This window comes from Tauraco erythrolophus, chromosome 2, assembly GCF_009769465.1.
Source record: "Tauraco erythrolophus isolate bTauEry1 chromosome 2, bTauEry1.pri, whole genome shotgun sequence".
Classification (NCBI taxonomy): domain Eukaryota; kingdom Metazoa; phylum Chordata; class Aves; order Musophagiformes; family Musophagidae; genus Tauraco; species Tauraco erythrolophus.
The window spans coordinates 44,665,378-44,690,557 of NC_141466.1; the positions used below are offsets into that span (position 1 = coordinate 44,665,378).

The 25,180-nt window shown below is 38.6% G+C and overlaps 1 protein-coding gene across 2 annotated transcripts in view; it reads left to right on the forward strand.

The window, feature by feature from the left end:
- The first annotated feature begins 21,872 nt into the window (after window positions 1-21,872).
- Window positions 21,873-25,180, forward strand: part of COL21A1 (collagen type XXI alpha 1 chain) — a 91,673-nt gene continuing 88,365 nt past the window's right edge. For both annotated transcript variants that reach the window (XM_086608315.1, XM_086608316.1), the window contains exons 1-2: window positions 21,873-21,960; window positions 23,908-24,459. In XM_086608315.1, coding sequence (XP_086464441.1) covers window positions 21,873-21,960; window positions 23,908-24,459 — 640 coding nt within the window. The remainder of the gene's footprint in view (window positions 21,961-23,907; window positions 24,460-25,180) is intronic.

A 25,180-nucleotide genomic window follows, 5' to 3' on the forward strand; every position in this document is an offset into this window, starting at 1 on the left:
TGCTGGCAGAATACAAGCTGAAGTCAGTGTCAGTGTCTCGGGAAGGGAGGGCACACAGTTCCTTATGAAGTGGAACACTGTCTGCATAGTTAGAGGATTTTATTTAAAGCATTTCCAGTAGAATGGCACAGAACTGGGAGGGCGAAAGGGAGAGAACTTTCGAAATACACCATAAGATTCACTGTGAACTCATGAGTGTTCATGAAAAACGTGGAGAAGTCCAGCCAAGAAAAGCGGAGCTATGTAAAGAGTGGAGCCCCTTACCTTGCAGCAACTTAAAACAGGGGGAAGTTTAGGTGGAAATGCAAAAATAAAAGAGGTTATTATGTTGAGGGGAATTTTCAGAGACAAAAGCCCTATTTATCTTACTTAATTAGAGGAAACAAAAACTCTCACCTACTGAAAAAAAATCCTCTTTGTCCTTTAGAAATTTTGTCACTTGCAGAGAAAGTGAGGACCAAAACCGGCAACCCTAAGCAAACCAACCAAATAAATTAAATGGTTTTTTGAATAGCTCTGGCTGGAAGCTAAGAGAAAAAGAAGAATGGGGAAATAATGGCAATTAAAGAGACCTGGAGGAGATCCTTCCTATGCCTGAAAAGTAAAATTGAGAATCCTCAGGTCCTATGTAAAGTTGCACAAATCATGAAAAATCACTGATGAGAAAATGTATCTAAATACTGGCAATATGTTCAGCTGTGAAAGATATACTCTTGTGGTATAATAGAAGATAAAGTGATAATGGAATTTTTTTGCTTTTTTACTGCCATGGAAAAGAATGAGGGGTGGGGAAGGGGAGGAAGATTTGCTGAATAGGAATAACAGTGATTTTTTTAAGGTCCTAGACAATGGAGTTTTGTGTTTGTTATTCCCTGATGAATTTGCAATGAGGAGAAGGAATGTAATTGTATGCCCCTGTGATTAAGTCCATTTGCTGTGCAAAGAGACCCACATGGTCATGGTGTGCTCATGACTCAGCTGAAACGAACATTGACAACTTTTGCCAAAAAGGGGAGGGAAGCCAGGATGCAGAGGATTTCATTTAAGGAGCTCAAAAGAGAGGACAGCTGCACCTAATTTTCAGAAGCACATAGTTGTCTTCGAGGAAGCCAAGCAGTACCAAGAAAAAAACCTTAATTTTTATTTCTTAAAGAGTAAAGGCATTCCATTTATTTTATCTCTTATTTTCTTTTCTGATCTGGATTTAAATATCTGCCCTCAGAAGACATTTTTCTAGCAAAGGAGAATTTCTTCTTTGTGTGTGCATATGTATATTCCTACTTATGCTAAGTAATCTCTATAAGTAATGAGTAGTCCATGCTTTGATGGTATCTGACAGTAGTAGCAAGAAAAAGGCATTCAACAAAACCGTCCTGGAGCTGTCCAGTACAGAGCATTTCCCTTAGAAAGGTTTTGGTGCTTTGCAGAAGACCTGATTCTTGCTACTCCTCAACAGTTGACCACATGCAGTTTTGGATTCGTTTCCTGGTTCACTCTACCTGATTTTTAAATAGAGCTGTGATAATGTAGGTCCTCGCTCCTGCAAAAGTATTTATAGGATGCCTTTGGAAAGCTGGGTAGCTGCAGGCGATGAAATCTTGCACAAATTGAAGTGATGTGAAGGTTCTGTTGTATGGTGATTTCATCCTAAAACTTGGTTACGCTAGCAACAAAATAGAACTCAAGCAAGGATAATTGACACCTGAAATAAATACATAATCATCTGAAATAATTCACTTATTTTCTTCTTTGAATAAACAGGAGACAGCTTTTGTCTCCTGAAAATGAATAGGCCAAGATGTAAAGAATATTTTGATACCATGGAAAATATTCATTATTATTATTATAATTATTATGAAATAATCCCGTTATCTTTTGTGACATAGGCATTTTGCCATCTTTTTCCTGAAATGGTTATTTTCTAGTCTTGTTTGCTTATACATTTTCATTGGTTGGTATTTTAAATCTATTTTCATTGTCATGGAAGCATATTTTACAATATGATCGAAAGGGAATAGACTTTCTGTATTGATGTATGTGCTTTTTTTCACTTTTAATACTATATGAAAACCAATAACCATGTGCTTAGAGTTCATCTTTAACAAGTTCATTCCAAAATACACTTGACAGCATTTGATCTTAAAGATCTAAAATATAAAGCAATGCTTATGGATTATGATATAGCTGCTAGTTATTTTGGTTAAATTATAGCTAAATTCTATTACTTGCAAATGGATTGTGAATCTTGATGAATTATACAATCAATATAAGAACAGAGAATATAATCACTTGGAATAAGGCTTAGAAGCAAGAAAATCTGTTTTAGTCAAACAGTGGATCAATTTCTTATAGTTGATGTAAGAGAACAATAAATGGTATTACACACATCAGCTTTGGATATTGATACTATACACCAGAGATTCCTCTGATGTGACTTTTTTTTGAAGGAGATGACATTTTTATACTAAATCATTCTGAAGAGGCAAATAAACATATGAAATTAATCAGCTTATTGTGTGGAGTGTCTAGAATTCTCAAACCACTTATATAACTATTGTGGAATTAAAGTACATGCAAATACCATCATTGTTGCACTGGCAAATATAGCTTCTATAAAATGTGCTTGAATGTATTAAGTTAATATTTTCATAGGATTCAATATTTCAGTAGTTTTGTATTTTGTAAGTATAGTATCAAAATTGGAGGAATAGAATTTAGAAGAATACTTCTGGAATTGTCGTTGTTTCTTTCACATGAAAAGCAATGTTAGGGGGAGGTTAGACCAAGGTATGTCGTTCTGTAACCGGAAATAGAGTAGCCATTATTTAAAGTTTCAAGTTATACAATGTAATGTCTATGCTTATTTATTTCAATTACTTCCTGACTTCTTTTGTTTGGAGGCCCAGTCCTGTAGACAGTGCTGTGTTTATTTAGGCCTGAATGCAACAAATTACAGTCCAGGTGCAGATTTTATGTTCCATTGAGCTCACCGTTAATTTATTTTGGCCTTTTTTTGAGGGGAAGCAGCAGTCCACCCAGTCATTTTAAGTTGATGGAGTGACACTGTGTCTGTACAATGATTGGTTTTTGTCTAAGCCCACAGGTGATAGTTTTACAACTTGCAGGTAAATGCTATATTTATTTTACATTTTTATTTTATAGTTTACATATTTTTTATACTTCAGCATAGAATGTATACTATAATATACTTTACCATATGAAAATGCATTGAAATTTACTGAAAAGGAATTTGTCTCTCCCTTAGCATTAAATTCTGTACAAAATTTTCTATATACTTTGGTGCAGGTCAGGTAATATTACTATTGGCTTGTGCTAATGAATAAACTATTAATGAATGGACCATCAAAATTGAAAGTGCTTTAAGTGAGTGGTTACAGATTTCTAAAAACTGGTCTTACTTGTGGGCAGATAGTGAGGACCATAATGCAGTTGAAGCTAAATGAGTGATATTTGCCAAGTCACAGTAAAGAAACTTGATTTTCAGGTTTCCGTGGGACACATGGAAACACAGAAAAAAATTGGAAGAATGAACCTGCGAAGAGACAAGTGAAATCAGGATTTCTGGGAATGCAGCTTCAGCATTACAGCATCTAAATTAAATTTTGTGTCTCTGTTTCAAAGCACAGCATCTATGGCAGAGCGTCTATGTTGTCCGTAACTAATGTGTTCTGGCTTACTTAGAAAAGGCTGCTCTCAGGTCCAGAAATGAGTTTTGAGCATATAAATCCTCAAAGGCCTAAGGACTTTGGTATGTAGCTTCTACTTTAGATGCCTAGGTCCAACGTTTAAATGCAATAGTGACTCTTGCTTCTACTCAGCCCCAGCAGTGACTGCAGGCGTTATGCCTGCATTTCTGTCAAGAAAAATTCCTACACACCTACGCGTCTGATGCTAGTCATGCCTAGAACTGTGTTGCACAGTGGCTACCTAGCACAAGCCCGATTCCTAGAAAGATTTACAGGGTAGAAATTCCTCTGTCTCACCAGTGGGTCCTGACGCAGCAGGAATTTTTAGGCATGTTTTTGGAACAAGCTCCATGAAAAGCAATATTTTTTACTCTTGATGTCATGTGGTTAGAGCATTAGTCAGAAAGACGACCGAAGTTTAATTCTTTCCTCAATCTGAAGCAGTTTGGACCATTTACCTTTACATTTCTGTTAAGTATTTAAATGATGAGCTTCTGCATAGAGGTTGAACGGGAAAGGAGAAGTATGAGGTATGGTGTAGCATCGCTTGTTTCAAACCTTTTTTTGCCAGCACTGCAGAGGGCCATAAATATAGGTACAGTATTTTCAGTTTCTGAAGTGATCCTTGTGGCATAACTGATGTGCAGCAACGCTAGAGATCTCTGATTTGTTTTGGATGTTAGGCCTCCGAAAGCAAGCTGCATCACTCAGGAACCACTTATTGTTTACACCGGACCCAAGTGAGATGTGCACATGTCAACTATGGTAGAGATTATGCTTCTTACTAGATGAAGAGGAAAGCTATGTGAAAAGTCTGACTTGTTCAGTCAAGGATAATGGCAAACATTGTGTGTGTGTTGCTGTATTTAGGAACAAAGCTGCAAAATTGAAGCACAAAAATGCATTGTTCATAGGGCTTCGAGCAGTAGCACACTCAACAGCTTCTTTAGGATTTTCCTATTTGAGATGTCTCTGAGCAGAACTGAAGAACTGTCTCTCTGACACTCGCTCGGTGATGCTCTGAAGCACTGACAGACAAGACTTGCCCAGCAAAGGCTGTGCCTGACTCTGGACTACCCTTCCGCACCAGGAGGTTGCCTTCTGGTGCAGAGGTTTCAACACCTATTAGTCATATCAGGTTCTTGCCTCTTAGCTTAGTAGAGGACTGAAATATGGAAATAAACCTTTATGCATTTTTGATCCTGTCTTTTTTAATTCATGTTAATTAAGTCTACTAAAACTTTGTCTATGAAGTAAACTTCATAGATAGGGAACATCATATAAAAGGAAATATGTTCAGAAACTCTTTATCTGGATCCATTTTGATCTCTTTTTGTGTATGTTCTGTAAGAAATTATTTGTTGCTATATGTTGGATAAGTTTGGTATAGAACTTTTTTTTTTCTTTTCTTGTTTCATGTTCGTTTAATGGTTGTTCATGTTGCTGGCTTACTATATTTTTGACAGTTTATGAATCCGGCAATTTAAAAGCTAGTAGATATTTTCTAATAACACTATAGAAATGAACATGAATCTTGTGCATCATGGAGACCAAACATAAACCAAATGGTTTTGTGTTGATGCTTCCTAGCATAAATGCAGGCACTGAATTTTGATGAATCTGGAGGTTTTGGTTTGTACCATGATAGGGACTAGCAGCGCCTCATTTTGTAAGTAACTACTTTGCACCAAGTATTTAAAAACTATCTGGAGCAAAAAAATGTAAAAAAATGGTATTATTGCCTCCAGCACCTTTAGTGTTCTAGTGATAAATGGTCAAACTCTTAGAAGTGCTTGCAGAATGCTAAGGATGGGATATAATTAAAAAGGATCACTCCCAAAAGGGAGGCTGTGGAACCCCATGGTCTGAAGAATCTGTGCTACTAATGCTTTTAAACCATGGCATTTCATTTACTGTAAGAAATTCAAATTGGAACTGACATGTAACAGATGAATGTATCTTCACAAGCATTCTTTATATGAAGTCACTAAGACTGCATGCATGGTGCTTTTGTCCAGCTGTGTAATCCGTAGCTTCAAGTGCCAGAATAAACCTTGGAAACACTGTAAGTGTTTGCTCTGAAACAAAACTGTAAGTGATGCTCAGGATTTTATGATCTTGGGAACACAGAATGTATTAGAATTCTCTCTTTTATGTAAATTCAGCTTTTTAAAACAAGCAAACAAACAAACCAACCCCAAATCTACCCATTTTTCTAAGAGCACCAGTTTGACATTTAAAAAAAAGCCCTTCTCAACTTGAATAACTCTGGAATATGTCTGAAGATGCATCTGGTGTCTTTAGAAATGTCAAATTTTTGGCACAAATAATAACATTGTATTTCTTTCACTATTTTTTTTTTTTTTGAAAGCCATGTATTAGAATTTATGGCAATATAAAATCTGCCTTTTTAATTTGTGGAATTTCTCTCAAAGATAAGTTATATACCTGTTTATGCAAGAAAGCATGATATGTACTTCGTTCAGGCCTATCCAGAAGCATCAATATACAGTGTAAGCAAGTTGTCATAGGTCCTAGCAAGTGTCCCGTGTTGGTTTATGCTGTTTTTTGCAACCTACATTGGTGACAGTAGACATGGAGCTACTGGAGCGAGTCCAGAGGAGGGCCACGAAGATGATTTGAAGGCTGGAGCACCTCTGCTATGAAGACAGGCTGAGAGAGTTGGGGCTGTTCAGCCTGGAGAAGAGAAGGCTCCGGGGTGATCTTATAGCAGCTTTCCAGTACTTAAAGGGGGCCTACAGGAAAGCTGGAGAGGGACTTTTTACAAGGGTGCGTAGCAGAAAATCTCATCCCTGGGGCCCAGATGACTCTCTGACCCGTATGTGGAAGATTTCTTCATAGACATAGAGTGGGAGGAAAGAATTTACCTTCCTCCCATGTACTGTAACCTGGCAAGATGGAACAGGATGCTGCCCTCCAGCCCCACTTCATCCTTGCAGCTTGCGGGGAATTGTCTGGGATGGTTGAGGAGTAGTTTTCCGCAGTTTTGAACATTGAGATTTCTGAAAATTTCCAAGTGCATAACAAACTTGCATGGCCCTGACTGTTGTAATTGTTGTAAAAACAGACAGCTCTCAGACTTGAGGGTAGTTCTTGTCACAGTATCCTGGAGATTTGCAGTTGTGCTCCTATTGTACTATTAAATCCCGATTTGTGAATGTCTGAAGATTAACCAAGTGGCAAATAGCACAGATTGTCTGGAGTGAGAGAAAAGAAAAAGCAAAGATATTGGAGGTAAATGCTTATAGCAGTATTACAGGGCTCAGGAACTTTTTTCCAAGGGAGAGATGAGATGGTACTTACGGTTCTGCTAGCTTAGTAATGGGAGAATCACTCCCCAGCATCCCCAAGGGTATGGCTCATCGTAAAACAAGAATGGGATAGCTAGACAGTTATGATACAAATACGGAGCTATGTATCCAACTACAAAGTGTCATGTGTGAAAGTTCAAGCACACAAAAACATGTCGGGAATATTTTTAATATGTTAGTACAAACACTGACCCCTAAACAACGAAAGAGAAGAGTTGGAGTTACGAAAGGGGGAAAGCCACCACTACTTGTTAAAGTATCACAGGCAATAAAAGGCTGCTTTAAAAGCTGAAAAGCTGGTCTTATTGCCTCTGACCACAAAGTGAATTCCTTCTTAAACACCTCTGAGGTGTCATAATAAAAAAAAATAAAATACTATTTTGTGATTGCTGACTTCAAACTGGAAGATGTTTGGTAGACATCTCACGTGCGGGAATATGGCTGCATGTTCTGTGCATGTGACGGGGGAGATATGGAGAGGCTGCTGTAGTGTGGGGTGTACTCCGAATACTCAAACTTTGTTTCATGGTTACTCGGCTGTCTGCCAAGAGGAGAGGTCAAGATATGAGGAGTGACAGTGACTGCCACTGAAGCCCCCTTCTGCCACCCTCTTATCTTCATTGTCCTTGTTCTGTGACAGAATAGCTCTGAAAAGCAAGCAGCATGGAGAAGGATGATGGGACAGGGGACGAGGGCTGTGCACTTCAAGGACAAGTGCCCTGGAAATTGTACTCTAAAGAGTGAGGAGCAGGGACAGTGGAAAGGGGCTGCAGAGATACAGAAACCTGAAGATTGGAAGGGACCTCCTGGGATCATCTGGTCCAGTGTTTGATTGAAGCAGACTCAGTGTAGGCTGCGTAGAGCCTTGTTCGGTCCAGGTTTGAATAACACCAAAGATGGAGATTTTGCCACTTCTTCTAGTGTCTGGCTGCCTTTCTGGTAGAAAATGTTTCCCTTACATTGAGTTGGTGTTTCCTTTGTTCTCACCTCTGCCGTTTTCTCCTATCCTTTTGCTGTACAGCTGTGGGAAGAGTCTGCCTCCATCTCCTCTACACATTCCCTCTAGGTGGTTGCAGACTACACTGAGATCTCCCCGCAGCTTCCTCTGCATCTAGGTAGGGAGGTTGGGGATGGGGGAGAGAGGAAGAGACCCTTATTTTATTCCTGTCTCCTATTTGGACTCCTGTAGCCTCAGAACAATATTGACCAGGACTGCATGCAGCTTCCCCATCCCCATTCCCCATGTCCAGGCATCCTACAGAGTCCTCCCAGACATCTGACCTTCCTCTCAGTCCTCTTTTAGTGACTCGTAGCAATGCTACATCCCCCCACCCCACCCCAAGGAGCTAAATTGCTTCAGCAAAGGAAGGCCATTCTTTAAATAATTAGAAACATGTTCATTAGCAGACACGGAGGGATACCTATGAACAGCAGTGCTTCTGAGATCATCCTGAATAATCATTGTCACCAGTTTATTCATTGTAGGTCACTTCAGAGGTGTTGGGTTTTTTTGGTGTCACTATTCAGTAGATAATCACCTCAGTATGTGCTGTTGCTCTAGGGCTGGGACAAAATAGACCAGGATGTTTGGATGTATAGAAACAGGGAATTAATCTGGTATCTTGAAATAACAAGCCTGCTAAAATATTGTGCCCTGTTCTAGGTCCACATCTCAAAAACGTTGTGTCAAAAGTAGAGTTCAAAGGAAAGTAACAAAAAGGAGAAGGAATTTGGAAAACAAGTACAGCAACATGAATCTTACGAGGGTCAAGTTGTTTAGTATATGAAGGACAGGACTGAGTGGTGACTTGGACTGTATATGCATATAGATAGAAAGGAGTGAGGGGACACCTTCCAGTTTTGCTGAGAAAGTCATAGGCAGAACTAGTGGCTGGAAATTCACATTCATCTTCGAAATAAAATGCAGTTTCTTAAAAGTGAGGGTGATTAAACGATGGAGAAGATTAAGGAGGTTGGGGAGAGCAGAAATGCACTCGAGTCATTAAAACAAGATCAGGTATTTCTCTTAAACATGCAGTTTATGTAAACAACCCATAGCTTATGCATACAGGGGTCAAACTAGAGGACAAAAATATCCTTGATGATAATTTCTTGTCCAAGGATCACACATAATGGCTTTGGCAAAGAAGATGAACTTTCACTTAACTATGGATGCTGAAATGGTATTTTTCTTCTAAATGTGTGTACTTTCATGTACAACTTAAAAGCTCCATGTTCAGATGCCCATCTTGGGGACTGGGAAATACTGAAGTTTTTCCAATGTCAGAAAGAGATTTGCAACATCCAGGGTGAGATTTTTATGGTATCTGCTGACTTATTTCATATTTTTTCTTGATGCTATTTATCTGTATGAAACAAAGCTGAAAGCAGAGGAATACACAGATATTTTCTGGGGAGAGAATACCCAGAGACACAGACTGTAGTGCCAAACAGCCCTGGCTGTTCCTGCATCTTTGCAAAACCTTCTTGGTGTGACTTGTCCGTTCATTAGTTACTCAAGCCTGTACCTACTGTGTCCTTAGTTGCTTGGTGGACTCAATGAAAAGCATATGGTAGGGACCAGGAAGGAGTTTTATACTTCATGAATGTAATAAAAGTAATTGTCTTCATATAACAGGCTGTAAGAGTCATCACATTGTAAAGAAAGTGAGCTCGAATACTTGCTGGAATATCTTTAGTCTTCTTCCAGGTGGAAAGCAGCTAAGTGTGGAAGTTTTGCATGGTTTTAATTTTTGCTTGGGATTGTACTGTATCTGGAACTGCGAGTGTTTCTCAAAGTACCAAATTTTGGATATACTTGAAACAGCAAATGTTTATGCTTTCCCCTTTGAGCATGAATGTGCTAAATTGCTGTTTTCTTCCCTCAAAAAACTGTTTAAGATATTAAAGGTCTGATTTAGCTCCACTGAAGACAACTGGAGTTTTTTCAAAGTTTTCAATACTTTAGGTCCTAAATTTCTCTAGAATTTCTACTATTTCCATTCCTTCATCAATCACAGCCTTCTTTGAATGACTTGTCACGATTTTCAGTAAAAACAAGAGTAAGTAAATGAACTGTATCATTTCAAAAACGTAGAACTGGAAAACGTAAAATTCTTTTTTGCCTGTTTACCTCGTATAGTTCTTCTTGGTTTGATGTCAGTGAGTTTATATATCATTGACAAAATGCTAACATATCATCAAAAGTTTTAAAGGCCAGTCTACTTCACGAAATGTTTATATGTAGTCTAAAGGCTGTTGTACTAAGTTAAATGGAATAAACATCCATTCATTCTGTAGCCTAAAACAAATCAAGTTTTGAAGCTTGAACAGAGACTTCAACCAGCTTTTCCTGTGGCTACTGATAGCTATTTTTTTAAAAAAAAAAGAAGTTGAGTCTGTTTTGCCTTTCATTGAATGTTTCTGGAAATGAGAGGGAGAAGAGGGAGGATGGTTAAAGAATTGGAAAGAACTGAGCTTTCAAATTCAGTTTTGAAACCTTCAGATAGCAGGGGTTTGTGTTATCATTCTTATCCCCTCCAGCATTTGTCAGTACTTAAATTAACACTGAGAATAGCTTTAAGTATAATTTGTGAAAAAAGACGATGAATAACTTTAATGGGCATGATCCGTTGGGCTTGATGCTGGAATCCAAATCTGTCTGAGGTTACGATAAACAAGATAAATGAATAGAAGAAAAGATAGGAAGACAGAAAATATATCTTCTTTTTCTGATGCTGGCCCTTACTTGCAGGAGGCACACAGAGCCCATAGGCTTATTCTTTCCTTCACATAGAAAACTTATTTTAAATCACCTGTTGTATATTTCTTACTGCTTCTCTCATTTTCACAGCAAACGTTGCAGTTATCACATTGCAAATAACATCTTACGTGAACCAGCCCTGCCCTCCCTTTTTTAAAAGTGGAGAACAAAAATGAAAAGATGGAAAGAAAATAAATGTTACGGGAAAACAAAGAAGTCAGTTGAGGAGCTCTTGGCAGAAATGTGTATCTGACATATCAGGACCTAGCTGAACTTGATAGCACTGGCCACATTTCTGAATCCTTGGCTGGCTTGCTTTTCGGAGGACTTTGAGACTGCAGCAGTAATGGATGAGCGATTCTGTGTATCTCTTGTCAACTAGGCATGATCATAACATAGTCTTTAAATTGCATTAGAAGTTCTTACTTGGATTGGTTCTGGTTTTCTGTTGTCTTTATGACTCTTTCTATCAATATTTGTTGTTAGAGTTTGTTGTACCCTTCTCTCAGACTTGAGCCAATTTCTACAGTGGTTTCATTACTAAATTATATATAATGATATGTAATTATATATAATTATTATACATAATTTCCAGTTGTTGCCTTATGTGCCCTAATGACTGTTTTTCTTCTATTTACCAACAATTGTCACTGGCCCAATTGAACTCTACGTTCCTTAACTCAGACAAAATGGTCTCCCAAACTATTGCTCCAGGTAGTCATTTGTATTGAATAGTTTTCTGTTTTCCTGTTTGGTAACATAGATACATATGCATGTGCACACTCAAAAGTTGACCTTTTAAATTTCCTGTAGGAGTAGGTACAAATGTTTCTTAGGCAGAATCCTATTATTGTATGCTAGGTTAATTTCAACTGTATAATTTGAGTGGCAGATTTTATCCTATTGATTAGCTGTTGTGTTTTCCTTGGGTCCGTCCAAGGAGGGAAAATTCCGTGGAATCTCGAGTTGCTTGATAAAGAGAGAAATAACAGCACAGGCTTTTCACAGACAGGATGAAATCATGGTTTCCAGGGAGACCTCAAATTCGTTTGTTGCAGCCAGGATGCTGAGCTGCCAACCGTGGTTGTTTACATAAGTTGCCCATCCTATACTGTTTTCCAATGAGTCGTGTATCAGTCCAGAAGCTCAAATGCTGTGGTAAACCTCCTTTTTCTTTAACCTGTAATAACTAATTGCTGGCACCTGGCACAGCGTGCTCTTGGAGTGGGAATAAATCCAACAAAGTGCAAAGTGCCAGAATAAATTGGATTTAAAAATACAAGCCTTCTTTGACTTCAGATGTTAGAGAAAGAATACAAACTTTCTCTGCTGTAGACTGGAGGAGTCTGTGGGTTTGCTGTGCTTTGCTGAATCATATGAAAAGTAAATAGTCAGCCCATCCTACTTAAGAGAATTCTTTGCTTTCAGAAATATGTATCTTCTTGCTTCGGTCAAAATATTTATCAACTGCTTACAGCATCAAACTTGGTATAAAGCCTTTGTAGAGTTGATATAAAGCCTTCTTCTGAAATCTGCCGAAAATATGACCATTTCTTTCATAGAATCGTCTGGTTGGAAGAGACCTTCAAGATCATTGAGTCCAACAATTCACCTTGCACTGTCAGGGTCTCTAAACCATATTGCTCAACAAATCCTCTCTGCTTTAGTCCTCTCTGCTCCTTTATGTAATCTGCATAATACTTTATGGAGTCTATATATCAAAGCTATAAATGTGGATTATAGCAATAACTGCTATGGGTTCATATTATGTATATTGAATACCTCTAATAGTGGAACTTGTTGCAGAATGGTTTCATTTAAACTACCAGTCCATTGTGGTTTTTTTTTCTTACCTATCCCTAAAATATCTTTTGGAGCGAAGATTGAAGTGGTATATTTTGTCAGTGGTTTGGGCAATGCTCTTTTGACTGTGAAATCAAGCATTTTTAGTTAGAGATTTAAATTATGGCCGTGGCGCAAATGAATGAAATATCAAACATAAACATGAAGTAGTTGTTAGTGCCTCACCGAGCTTTGGGGGAGAAATCCAAAATAAGGTTTGAGCTGTGGGAACAGACCACGCTAGTGCATATTGAGGGACCACAAGTGTATATGGAGAGACAGGTGAGATTGATTTCTGAAAATGCAGATGAGATGTGATACTACTGAGGCATGAGTGAGACATTTGGTATTTCAGGAACTATCCTATGTGGGGAACTAACTGGAATGAATTTTATGGTGTGGAGCTTGCGCGTTTATTTGTTAGCCTTGGGAGTACTACTCACCTGAAAGCTTGCAGAATCCCTGCCGATGTGAGTGCACCTCCATTTCACTGACCTTCTGAACAGTCTACTGCTGTTTCTCTGAGGTCATCATTGACTTCGTGCAGGTGCTTGGATATTCACCTTCAGCTTGCCCAGGTCACTTTGCCATCAAGTGACCTTTTGAAAGGAGCCCGGGCAATGCTTTCTGCTTGATTTCAGGGTTAGGAAATAAAATATCTCCATTATGTACTGTAACTGTGTGCTTTGTATAGCCATGTATTCTTGTATAGACTAAGTACTGATATTGCCTAGCCAGAATGGAACCGTTTTACAACTACTTTTCATTCTTGTTGCACTAGTACTAACTATTAAAAATACTAACAAGTAAAGAAAACTCCCAATATGTGTAACTTAAACACATAATTTTCTTTCTTGACTGCTCCTAATAAAAACTCATCTGAACTACTCTGTCATCATATATTTAATGTTGTAGAACACTCCTGGTATGGATATGATTATACTCGTGTGATTATGCCAAAATCATTCCAACATAGAAATAGAAAGAAATGGTGTGGGGAATACTAATGTACTCATCACTCGTTTTGTCTATTTATATACAATCTTACATTTATGTACATATATGTATGTGTCAACCGAGCCTGAATTAATGATGTGTTCACAGCCTCACCCTTCCTAGGAAATGCTGTTATTCTTTTAAATGTTTGCAAGTATAATAACCTCATCAGTTGTGCCCACCAAAAAAAATAAATGAAGAGGAACAATATGTGGAAAACATGAATGCCGAATGGGAGTGAAATCCAACTGGAAATAAACACAGATTCAGATGTATTACTTGTTAAAAGTAACTGACTTGGAGCAACCTCATAGACTTTTTGAATGCTTAGGACCGGTAGTATAAGGTAGAATTAAGAATAAATAATTAAATGTAAACTGTCCTAACATTTATTTGTAAAACTCTTTAGTTTTGAAAATGGAGAAAACAAATATAAAAAGAAGGTGATGCAGTATTGCATTATTTTTCCACATGATTTAATGTGTATAAATCAGGATTATTTTGCTGTACAGTTTCTGTAGTATTGCGTAACATTTGGAAATGCAAAGAATCTCCTGTATGTCCTTTCAATCATTGTTGTAATGTTTTAATATTTGTTCCTTTGTAGGCCAAACCTAACGATCTCTGGTTGAATTAAGAGATGTTTCTACAGTGATGTAATATGAGAGAAGTGTTAATTTATACTTGGAAGGCGAGATAATATATATAACCTTTAGTCCGGTTATTTTCTTGGAATGCTGGAAAAGGTTAAAATCATACCCTTCCCAGCTCCCTTCTGAGGCAGTAACTAGCAATGGGAAAAAGTGAAGGAAGAAACTCCTCCTTTCAGTATATTTTTTCAGTGTAGTTCTTCAGCAAGTAATCTGCGTGCAGCAGAGAAGCCAGGGTTTTCAGAGAAAGGAAATCTCTCTCTCTCTGTCTCCATTCTCCAGTTTGAACAGTGATAAAGCTGCACTGAAGAGTAAATATTTTTGATTCTAGAAGATTCCAAATTATTCTAAATGGAAAGTTTCTTCAGAGAGTACTCCTGGGAAGAGTAAAATGATATACTTATGTGGGTGCGGGAAAGCTGGGTATGGAAAGACTGCATCCATAAACTGCCTTTTGAGATACAGAAGGAGCTGCTTTTAAGCATCTTAAATGCAAAGTGGAAATACTGCCTAACCTGCATAGGCACCTGGATTTCCTACTGAAATCTTAGTTTGGATCTGAAATTCTTCTCCTGTGCATGTATACAGGAGAAGCTGTCGTTTGAACCTCTGTGCACTTCTGTGTAGCAAAGCTGGTTTTGGGAGTTGCATGCCTTTGATTTCAGTCAAAAATTGAGTAGAGTTTATTGGTTTCAGTAGTGCCTGTACCAGATGTCCACTATGTAGGTAACCTGAGTTCAATTTCGTTCTCAGTTGGAGGTGCTCAGTGACCCTGTTTGTGCAGGCACTGCTGCAGAGCAAAACTGCAGCGCCCAGAAAATGCAGCAAGGAAGGTGTTGCAGGAACTGTCCAATTGATTTAAGCTGACAAAAATGACACAGCTTGTACGTGAGTCAATATGTCATCAATTTCCAAACTTCATTGAGTTTTCCTCCTGTACGTGACAAATACTGAATAGGCATTGGAGACACTGTCATCTGCCTGTCTCTGACCGTGTGCTCACCAGACATGGACTGATGCAGCCAGACTTTGTTGTACCCTCTTTCTCTCCTTTCTTTGGTAAAACTAGGCATGGTACTCTGCTAACTTGACTTTGGTGGAGAGCAGGGTCTTATACTACTGCCCTGTGGATTGTGGTTCAAGGGCCTGATGCTTAGTAGCACTGCTGTTGTTTTACCTTTCATTTACTCTGAGATTTACAGAAACTTGCTGGAGTTTTGATGCAATTCTCAAATACACTAATAAACATCTGGTGTACTCTACAACCCCTCATTTCCGGGACTCAGAGCAGAGGCCTTTACATAAACTGTTTGGGATCCCTCTGTGCAAGAGAGACCATTTTAGCTGTTAGACTGTTACACTCACTCTAAACATCCCTTTTGCTATCAAAGTGGCATGTAAAAAACCAAGATAAACATTCAATGAAGAACAGAAGAATGGCCATAACGAGTCACACTGTAGGTCCACCCAGCCCAGTATCCTGTATCAGTTAATGTCTGATAGGCCCATGTGGCTTTAATTTAAACAGTTTTGTGGAGTTGGGAGATAGATTAGTCCCACCATTCTGCACATCACCAAAATTACAAAGCCTCTGGGTGCAGTGCACTGTTGCATTTAAGGGAGAAAAATGAAAGAACCATGGGGGATGCCTTTGAAAATGCAGTTCTCTACTAATACTGTCTCAGTCTGCAACCCTTGACTTGAGCTGGATGCAATGTCTGTGTGTTTATTTGGTAAACCTATATGAGTTTCTCTTCCATGAGCTTCCATATACTAAAAGTGGTTTGGTACAACTGAGAGGTGGGAAAGTGGTTTGATAAATGTGTTTTTCTGGTTACGTTTGGTAAAACCACAAACTAATCACAGCAGATAATTTGGAAAAAGACAGAGGCTAAAAGTTTTATTTAAAATATGCTTCTCTGTTTTTTTTATTTTTCACATAGCTTAGCATAGTGTCATAGTATCATAGAATCACATAATATCTCGAGTTGGAAGGAACCCATAAGGATCTTATAGAATCATAGAATCATAGAATGGTTAGGGCTGGAAGGGACCTTCAAAGGTCATCTAGTCCAACCCCCCTGCAAGGAACAGGGATATCTCCAACTAGATCAGGTTGCTCAGGGCCTTGTCCAACCTGGCCTTGAACGTCTCCAGGGATGGAGCATCCACCACCTCTCTGGGCAACCTGTTCCAGTGTTCTACCACTCTCATAGTAAAAAATTTTTTCCTAATATCCAACCTGAACCTACCTCCCTCTATTTTAAAACCATTACCCCTTGTCCTATCATAACTGGCCCTCCTGAACAGCCTCTCCCCATCTTTCCTGTAGGCCCCCTTGAGGTACTGGAAGACCGCTATAAGGTCACCCCGGAGCCTCCTCTTCTCCAGGCTGAACAGCCCCAACTCTTTCAGCCTGTCAATCTTTGAGTCCTGGCTACTGTTTGCAGATGCAGAGGAAATAAGGAGCAGGCGCAAATCCTGTATCCCTCTGCCTGTGCAGTGCTGGGACAGATTTACCATCCCTTGGCACTTCCCTGCACAATCTGACCCAGCTCCTACAGCTCCAGAGGCAGAAGTTTGGCACGAACACCCTGACTTCTCGTAGCAGGCAGCAGAGCTCTCAGGGGCAGAGAAGAAAGCAGTAAGTGCTTCCACGGACCACCATAGAGACAACTTTCTCTGTTTATCTTAAAAACCTGGGGATAGAAAGGACATGATCATCAGCAGCAAGGAATTTTGTCTTATGGCAATGTCAATGAAGAGGTCTTGGGCTGATGTTAATGGTGGCCTCTCCATGGTAGCAATAAGGCACTTGAGCAAGTATTTTCTGTAAGTAATTTCGAGTACACAACTATTGCCTGTGCTGTAATTACTGTGTCGACAAGACACAGAAGTTTGATCTCTGGAGTTGTTGGTTTGGCATCTCTTTTGACTGTTAAAAGTGCAGTGCTATATTATTATTTTATTTCAAATTGAACACTGAATAATTCTTGGAATCCTCATTGGCTGGTTGCTAAAGTCTTGGGTTTATCCTTTTAATTTTGGTTTCTATTACTAAGTTCATTTTGGACTACTAAATAGTTATTTGCCTTTATACTTATAATGAAGTTCTCAAGTTCAGTATCTCATATTTTTCAGGCTTTATTGTAAATGAAATACAGAAAGACTCTCACAAATAGGTGGAAAAATTGATCTGTTGAGGGAATACAATTCAATTCCACTAATCAGATAAGCCTGTTTTGCCAATTATTTTACTGATTCTTTTTGAGAAATATAAGTTGGAGTATGATTTTCACCAAAAGAAATCTTACTGTGATGTGATAGTTTTATTATTTGAGTGTTTCCGAGTTAAAAGATGTACACTGAAGGCTGCTGTAGCATTCACTAGTGAGGAATGGAAGTTCTTCACTGTGAGAAGTGAGACATGTATGATACCTGCCCTGTAATTCCCTCCTGCACTCCCTCACATTGATGCCTGTTGGCTTGTGAAGGAATTCCCAGTATTATTTCTTTAACTGATAGAACAAGAGCGAGTTTGGATATGCCCCTCATGCAAGGCCAGGGTTGCACAGTGAGCAGCAGTTCTCTCTGGGTAGGTGGGGCTGGGGCCAGGAGGAACTTAAAATCTTTTCTTCGTTGTTATTCTACCTTTTTTCTTTGGGGCCTCCTGTTTTGCAGAGTTTTAAGACAATTTGATGAGAGCTGACCAGTGGGGTTGTAAGGAGGGGTGTGCCATTAATTTTTGCCTGTGTTTAAAACGTATGCATGAATGAGATGAATGAAAATGAATAGTACAGAACTGAAAAATTCAGAGGGCAGCACATTTCTGCTGTGTGTGTGTGTGGAATGCACCACAGCCTATCCCCGTGAATTTTCTTTTCCTTACTTCTAGTTCCCCTATAGCATCCCTAATTTGCAGTGGTTTTGACATGACCTTTCCCTTCTGCTCCTAAACCAGGCTCTCTGTACTCCAGGGCAGCCAGTAAATGCTGCTTTCACAAATGCCTCTCCCACGGTGAAGTGTTAGTGTTTCTGTGGAGCACCTCCTTCCTTGGAGTTCCTTCCAGCCCTCTGCTCTTCCCTTCCCACTCAGTCAGCTCTGAGCATCTTCCTCTTCCCTGTAGCTTCTCTTGTTCCTGCCAATCTGCAGGATTCATCCCTGAAGGTACCGGTGGGTGAGTGTTTGTGGAAGGATGAGCAAGATGAAAGGGGATGGTGCGGTTTAAGGAGGGCATTAATGGCTTCTGCAGGAGTTGGTGACAGGGGAGCTGCGCCAGCGAGCCGGATCCCAATGTCACCACCTGACCCACAGCGCCTGCGCTTGTGGCACGGAGCACATACCAGTTTTGTGCTGCAGGGAGTGTGTTCTTAAAACAATTTTGTAGATTTAGTGTACTGTTTTATTTTTAAAAAAAGGTGCAATGTTAATGGTAGCAGTCCCTGTATTCTTTTTAGTGAAGACTGATGCAGTGGCAGTGCAGTCACCAAGTTGCTTGTTTTTTATTTTCCTTTTGTATAAATTCTATGGATTTTACATAAATAACCATTTAGACAACCACAGGGATGGCAAACACCGAAAATTAGCTAATGTACTCTTGTGGTATTTTCCTCAGTTGCCTTTTCCACAACTATTCCTTACCAATTTTTTGTAACCTTTTTCTTTTGGGATTGTGGTGGGAGTAATCTATAGGATTTTATAGTTTGTTGTAGGCCAGTGTTGTGATTTTTTGATATACACCAGCTCACTGTACAGTAGTCTGTCTGGGTTTTTTTCAGTTATAGGCTGACATTTTACTGATATTCTCAAAGAATGTAGTTGTCCTTCTTTGGTTACCTGCTAGTCAAATTCCCACATAGATTTAATTTCATATATTCTTTGGTATTGCTCAGTTTGGCCTCTTGAGAGATGTGTTTTACCCTTCAGTAAACACTTGCCACAGAAAAGGCTGAAAGTGATATTAAAATGATGAATCTTGCAAACCATCAAGTCTGAAATAATCAATGTAAATTGTCCACTTCTACTAGGGTACAATTTTCTCATGTATTACATGGCTATTACTTATACACTTGATTTCATAGTTTAAACAGATCCTTTTTCAAATAACTGGGACAAGAAACTGCCACTTCATCTATTTAAATGAAGTTGACATCCCAGGATTTGTGTAGTGTCATTGGAACAGTGCATCTTATGTCCTGTCCCATAGACCTCAAAGTGCTTCATCTGGTTTCTCACCCATGCTGATGCAAGGTAATACGAATAACAAAGTATGATGTTGCCTTGCAATTATTTGCAATCTGAAGGTGATATTAAATAACGTAATAATTATGTTTTTATATTATTAACTTCAGGGGATTATATTAGGGAGGAGTAGCATTTCCCGGAAATTGATTTTTGTGCATTTCTTGAGATTGTTTGTGGAGATAATTTTTTTTTTTTGTCTTGATGGAATGAGTGCTTTATAAGCAGTGGAAGAAGCAAAGCAGCTGACTGAAAAGCCAGAGTAATCAACTTACTGATTTTGTGGCACATCTGCTGTTTGGCAAATACAGATCATGAATCTACCAGAAATGAACCTGACATTAAAATTACTGTGTCTCTATTTGTTATTATCTTGGCTCCGTAACTCTATAATCCCTTCTTCCCATATCATTTTCTTAAAAACGTTGTGTCGAGTATATACATCTTTAGAGAGAAAGGTCTACATTTATTTGCTGTAGAATTTTGTTGCAGATAACAGCTTACTGGCTGCTTGATGGCTGCTCAGCATATTATAGTGATTAAGTGGCATTCTCTTCAGTTTATCAGTTTACTCCCTTAACTAGTCTTGGAAAAGAAAATGGTTGCTTATTTCCATTTACCTATTTCTTGTCCTAAGAGACACTTGCAGTAGGTGTACTGAATTGTGTTTTGGTGTATTTTTGGAGAATATTATTTTCCAGTACTACAGAAGTTTCAGAACATCTGCTAGTACCTAATCACTGGTAATGTGATGGGCAAAGGCTGTAGAGAGAAGAGGAATGTTTAGTCTTCTGGCTAGATGTAAAATACTTAAATTAGTGATACTTAAATCAGTGACACTGAAGGGTAGTGCAATGAATTGTCCCTGAACAGCTACTGAAAATTTGTCCTGAATTTAGCTTTATTTTTCATGGGTTAGAGATTTTCCCATAAACGTGGGAAAATTTAAAAGCAGTAGATGGGTTGGCCAATTACTGAGCAGCCCAAAGATGTTGTTCTGAATAAACACCGAATAACTCAATGGGGAAAAAAGTTTCTGTTAAAATACACATAGATTTTTTAAGTTATTGTAAAATTCTGTCCTCTGTTATATTAATGACATTTAATTGACCAAATCTCTGCTTATATGAACGTAGTTTAGTAGAAATCGAAGAATCACAGAATGATTGAGGTTGAAAGTGAAAGGGACCTCTGGAGTTCATCTTGTCCAAACCCTTCAGCTGGTTGCTCAGAACAATGTCCAGATGGCTTTGAGTATCTCCAAGAATGGAGACTCCACAGCCTTTCTGGGCAACCTGTGCCAGTTCTCTTACACCAGCATGTGCACTTACTCATAGCAGCAGTTGATCCTTCCTTTTTCTGTCAGGGTGTTCATGTTTTGTATTGGAGGATAAAATGTAGTTAGGAAAATTGCATTTTACATTGGAAGATGAGAAGATAGAATACAAAAGAGATTCAATATACTTTTTTTTTTTTTCAGAGTATTGAAATGAATGGATCTCTAATACAATACTCCAAAAAGATATCTTTCCCCATTATGATTCTGTTTTTTTTTTTCAATAAAAATAAGTAATAATTTTGTCAAATAATATTTATGACAGCAACATGAGACCAAAATTGCATGTTTGCTTCAGGACCCTTTTGGGGATATAATTCAGAGACCATGATAACAAAGGAGACATAAACAAAAGAAAAAATCAAAAGTAGATCTATATAATTTATGTAACGTTGGGTGTTACGATATACACTCTGCGGGACTTGGCTGTGCTGAGAGAGGGCTGGGGCTCACTGAGACCCTGACTCCTGGTGGCAATCTCATCCCTGGGGTGGAAGAGTGGGAAGTGTCCCAGACTCCCTGAAGTAGCCAGATGTGTGGGTTGAGACTGAAGTAACATCTCCCCATCAGTATCTGATACGTAAACACTTGCCGTACTTTGGAGCGATAGCTGTCAAGGCTTTGCATAATGGCTGCAGAGTGGGATAGCAGTTGGACAAGCGTGACCAGGCCTGGGAATACAATCTACTCATGTATGTACCTAGCAGGAGAAGTGTATAAATGTGCCTTGGTGAAAACTGAGCTTCCACAGAAAGGCTGGTGAGCATTGCTGAGTTTCAAATCTCAATTTTGGCCTTACATGCCTGACTGACAGTTTTTGGGTCTGTGCTCCATTGCAGACTGGCTGTACATCTGGGCTTGCAGATTCAATTCAAAGTTGTTCCTCATGCGCAGGATTTAAAACACAGATGTTTGAATTTGTTTTGTAGTATAGTAACACTGTATTTTTTTGTTTGTTTCTTCCCGACCTAGTTTTATCTCAAGACTTTGAAAAGACAATACACATGGCACAGATCATAACATTTTTCCAGATGCTATTAATTCTCCTACTTCATGATTATATCTCGGCTGAAGATGGGGAAACAAGAGCAAGTAAGTCTTATTAATTTTATATTTCAGATGAGGGCAACTTCAAAGCATACCTTGAATATATAGTATCCATTTTTCAGGTCCACATGTACTCTTCTGTTGGTGGTGATTTTTTTTCCAGTATAATTTTCCTGGTGAAAATCCTGTAATATATGATAAGTTACTTGGATATCTTATTTCTCCTTTAGGAAGAGAATATCTTTACTTCTTTTGGTGTCTTGGAAATGCCCAAAGGGGCAGATGGAACTGTAAAGCTCCAATCTTGATTGAAGCTTGTGTCTTGAGTATTTATATTTTCATTTCTCCAGGAGTCATGTTTTGAATATCTTAATGTTATGTGAGAAGCTAAATAAGAAAAATAAAGGTTGTATGAGAGGAAGCTAAGATAACTCTGGCTCTGGGACAGACCTTCTTGCATATTCTTTAAAATTAGCATCTCAAATCCCATGAAACCAAGTTTTATTTTCTAAATCTGGTTTATGAAAAAGAAAATGTTAAAGCAAGGTACCTTTCTGAAAGACAAAGTGGCTGAATAAAAAGAGCGTGGAAAATTTTCCTGTGGCTACAATGGTACTTTCAGGGTAGGTCTTTTTCCTCCAGTTTTGCTCTCAATGCAGCAATTTTTGGTATTTTACAACAAACTCGGTAAAATTCCTTTTGGTCTCTAGAAGGACTTTTTTTTTTTTCAGTCTACCTGCTGTAAGCTGGACCTGCTTTTGGCAGAGTCCAGTGATGTCCAAAGTCCCTTCCAACTGAAATTACTCTGTGATTCATGTTCCCGGACCACAGAGTAACACACTCTGCTCATCCCTTGCTCCTTTTCCCAGTGTCTTTTCTCTTCACCACCACCTGCATTGCAGAAGTATCTCTCCAGTAGACTGTGGTCACTTGCTTTCAAGGAAGGTGAAGTTTTGACCTGACCAGAAGTGTTTGCAGGCAGATGTCAGGACAAGGCAAGGCTCTCCTTCCTGTTGTGGACCTGCAGTCTTCACAAAGCAAAAAGCACAATAATACACAGCAGTCCCCATAACCCCGCGTGCCATGGGATCAAAATAATCGCTCCTGGTTTTGGCCATCTCCTTGGCACCTTGTGTGTCAGTTATCTAAGCTCCTTTCGCAGTGGATGGAAGATGATTCTCTCCTCTGGAGAGTTATTCCCTCCATCTGAGGGTGTGCATGTAAGAGGGATAGGACCATCCTATAGAAATGCTTGTGTCAATCCATGTTCATAATTGGCAATTTAGTCTAAAAGGTCCATTTATAAGTGACTACAGCTACGAGAGCTGAATCCATGCCTAAGTCATCATGCAGTTACATTATATTTGTTAAATGCTTATGTGATCTTATGCTGGAGGTCGAGCTTGTTCTCTGAGCACTTTTCTTCTACTAAAATCAGAATATGCTACCAGCAACATTCAATCAAGACTCTGGATTTTATAATAACTAGTTCTGTAAATGCCATGTAGCAGTGTCAGAAGTCAATTAAAATGTGTTTGTAAAAGGATTGGATACTACTGCTGAATTCTGGAGTATTCAGACTATAGCCTTCCTCCGCAATGTGCTTGGTTTGCTACCAAAAATGAGTTTTCATGTTTATAATCTCTGCAGACAAAGAGACATGGCAAAAACCAAGATGTGTTCCTCTCTGCTGATTGCATGAAATGCAATTGCCAGCTAAGGAACGGAATTTCAGAATTTTTCGTAGTTGTTTCTGGTGATAATGTAAAAACCAGAAAATGGTATGATTTTCAGATACCAAGCTGGATCTGTGTGGCTTACAAAAACAATGTGATTTTCTCTGATAAACTAAGCTGATTTTTTTTTTGATTGAATGTATTTGTCAATATAAATTCTAATGCAATTGGTAATTGATATGAAAAAATATTTCCTTTGAAAGAAGGAAGTGGAAGAGTTCATTGAAATGTTTGATTTTTGTCTGGGTTTTTTTAGGTTGCAGAACTGCTCCGGCGGATTTAGTTTTTATCTTAGATGGCTCTTACAGTGTTGGCCCAGAAAACTTTGAGATAATCAAAAGCTGGCTTGTCAATATTACAAGAAATTTTGACATAGGGCCAAAGTTTATTCAAGTTGGAGTTGTCCAGTACAGCGATTACCCTGTGCTTGAAATTCCTCTTGGAACTCATGAATCCACTGAGAATCTCATCAGGGAAATGGAATCCATACACTACTTGGGAGGAAATACAAGAACAGGAAGAGCTATTCAGTTTGCCTTTGACCACCTTTTTGCAAAATCTTCAAGATTTTTAACAAAAATAGCAGTTGTTCTCACTGATGGAAAGTCCCAAGATGAAGTCAAAGATGTAGCAGCAGAAGCAAGAAAAAATAAAATCACTTTGTTTGCTATTGGTGTTGGCTCAGAAATTGAGGAGGATGAACTTAAAGCTATTGCCAACAAGCCTTCATCAACTTATGTATTTTACGTTGAAGATTATATTGCAATATCAAGAATTAAAGAAGTTATAAAGCAGAAACTCTGTGAAGGTGAGTAATTGATTATAATATATTTTAGGTGTGCAGAATATAGTTCTGTACCCATATTTCTTTATTTCACAAGCAGAGTGCAAGATTAATATAACCTAAGGCAACTGATAATCTTTACTATGATCTTCTTTCATTTTGATTTTGTTTGCAAAAATCATTCTGAAAATGTTATTTTCTCCATTCGATAAACAGATAAGTTTGGGAAACTACGGTGCTTCAACACAGTGTGTGTTTGATTTCAATATGTAGCATTTTGCCCTAGGCTCCAAATTTTTTGCACTGGTAACATTTAGAAAGCCTAAAATAGTTGAGCAATTCTCAAAGTGCTGAGAATATAGAACTTACTTTAATCCTTTTCGTAGGTGCGGCTGATACTCATCCACAATCTAGCATTTCTTCTTGACAGTTGAGACGATAGCCTATCATTACAAACAGGAGTTCTTCCGCTAGTACGTGTTGAAAACCCCAGAAGAAAGACTCTTGGCAAAAGCGCCTGGAATTGTAACAAGCTGTTATGATGTTTTTTAGAAGGATTTTATAGAGGAATTAGCCAATACCAACATTGTGAAATGACTTCTTAGCTTTAGAATGCTAGCAGCAGTGCTACGTTGAGTTTTCTGATAACTTTGTAAAACAATGACTTTCCCGTATATATAAAAAAGATAGCAAATTGCTCCTAAAATATATCACTCAGAAGGACTCTGTTACACAGTGAAAATTT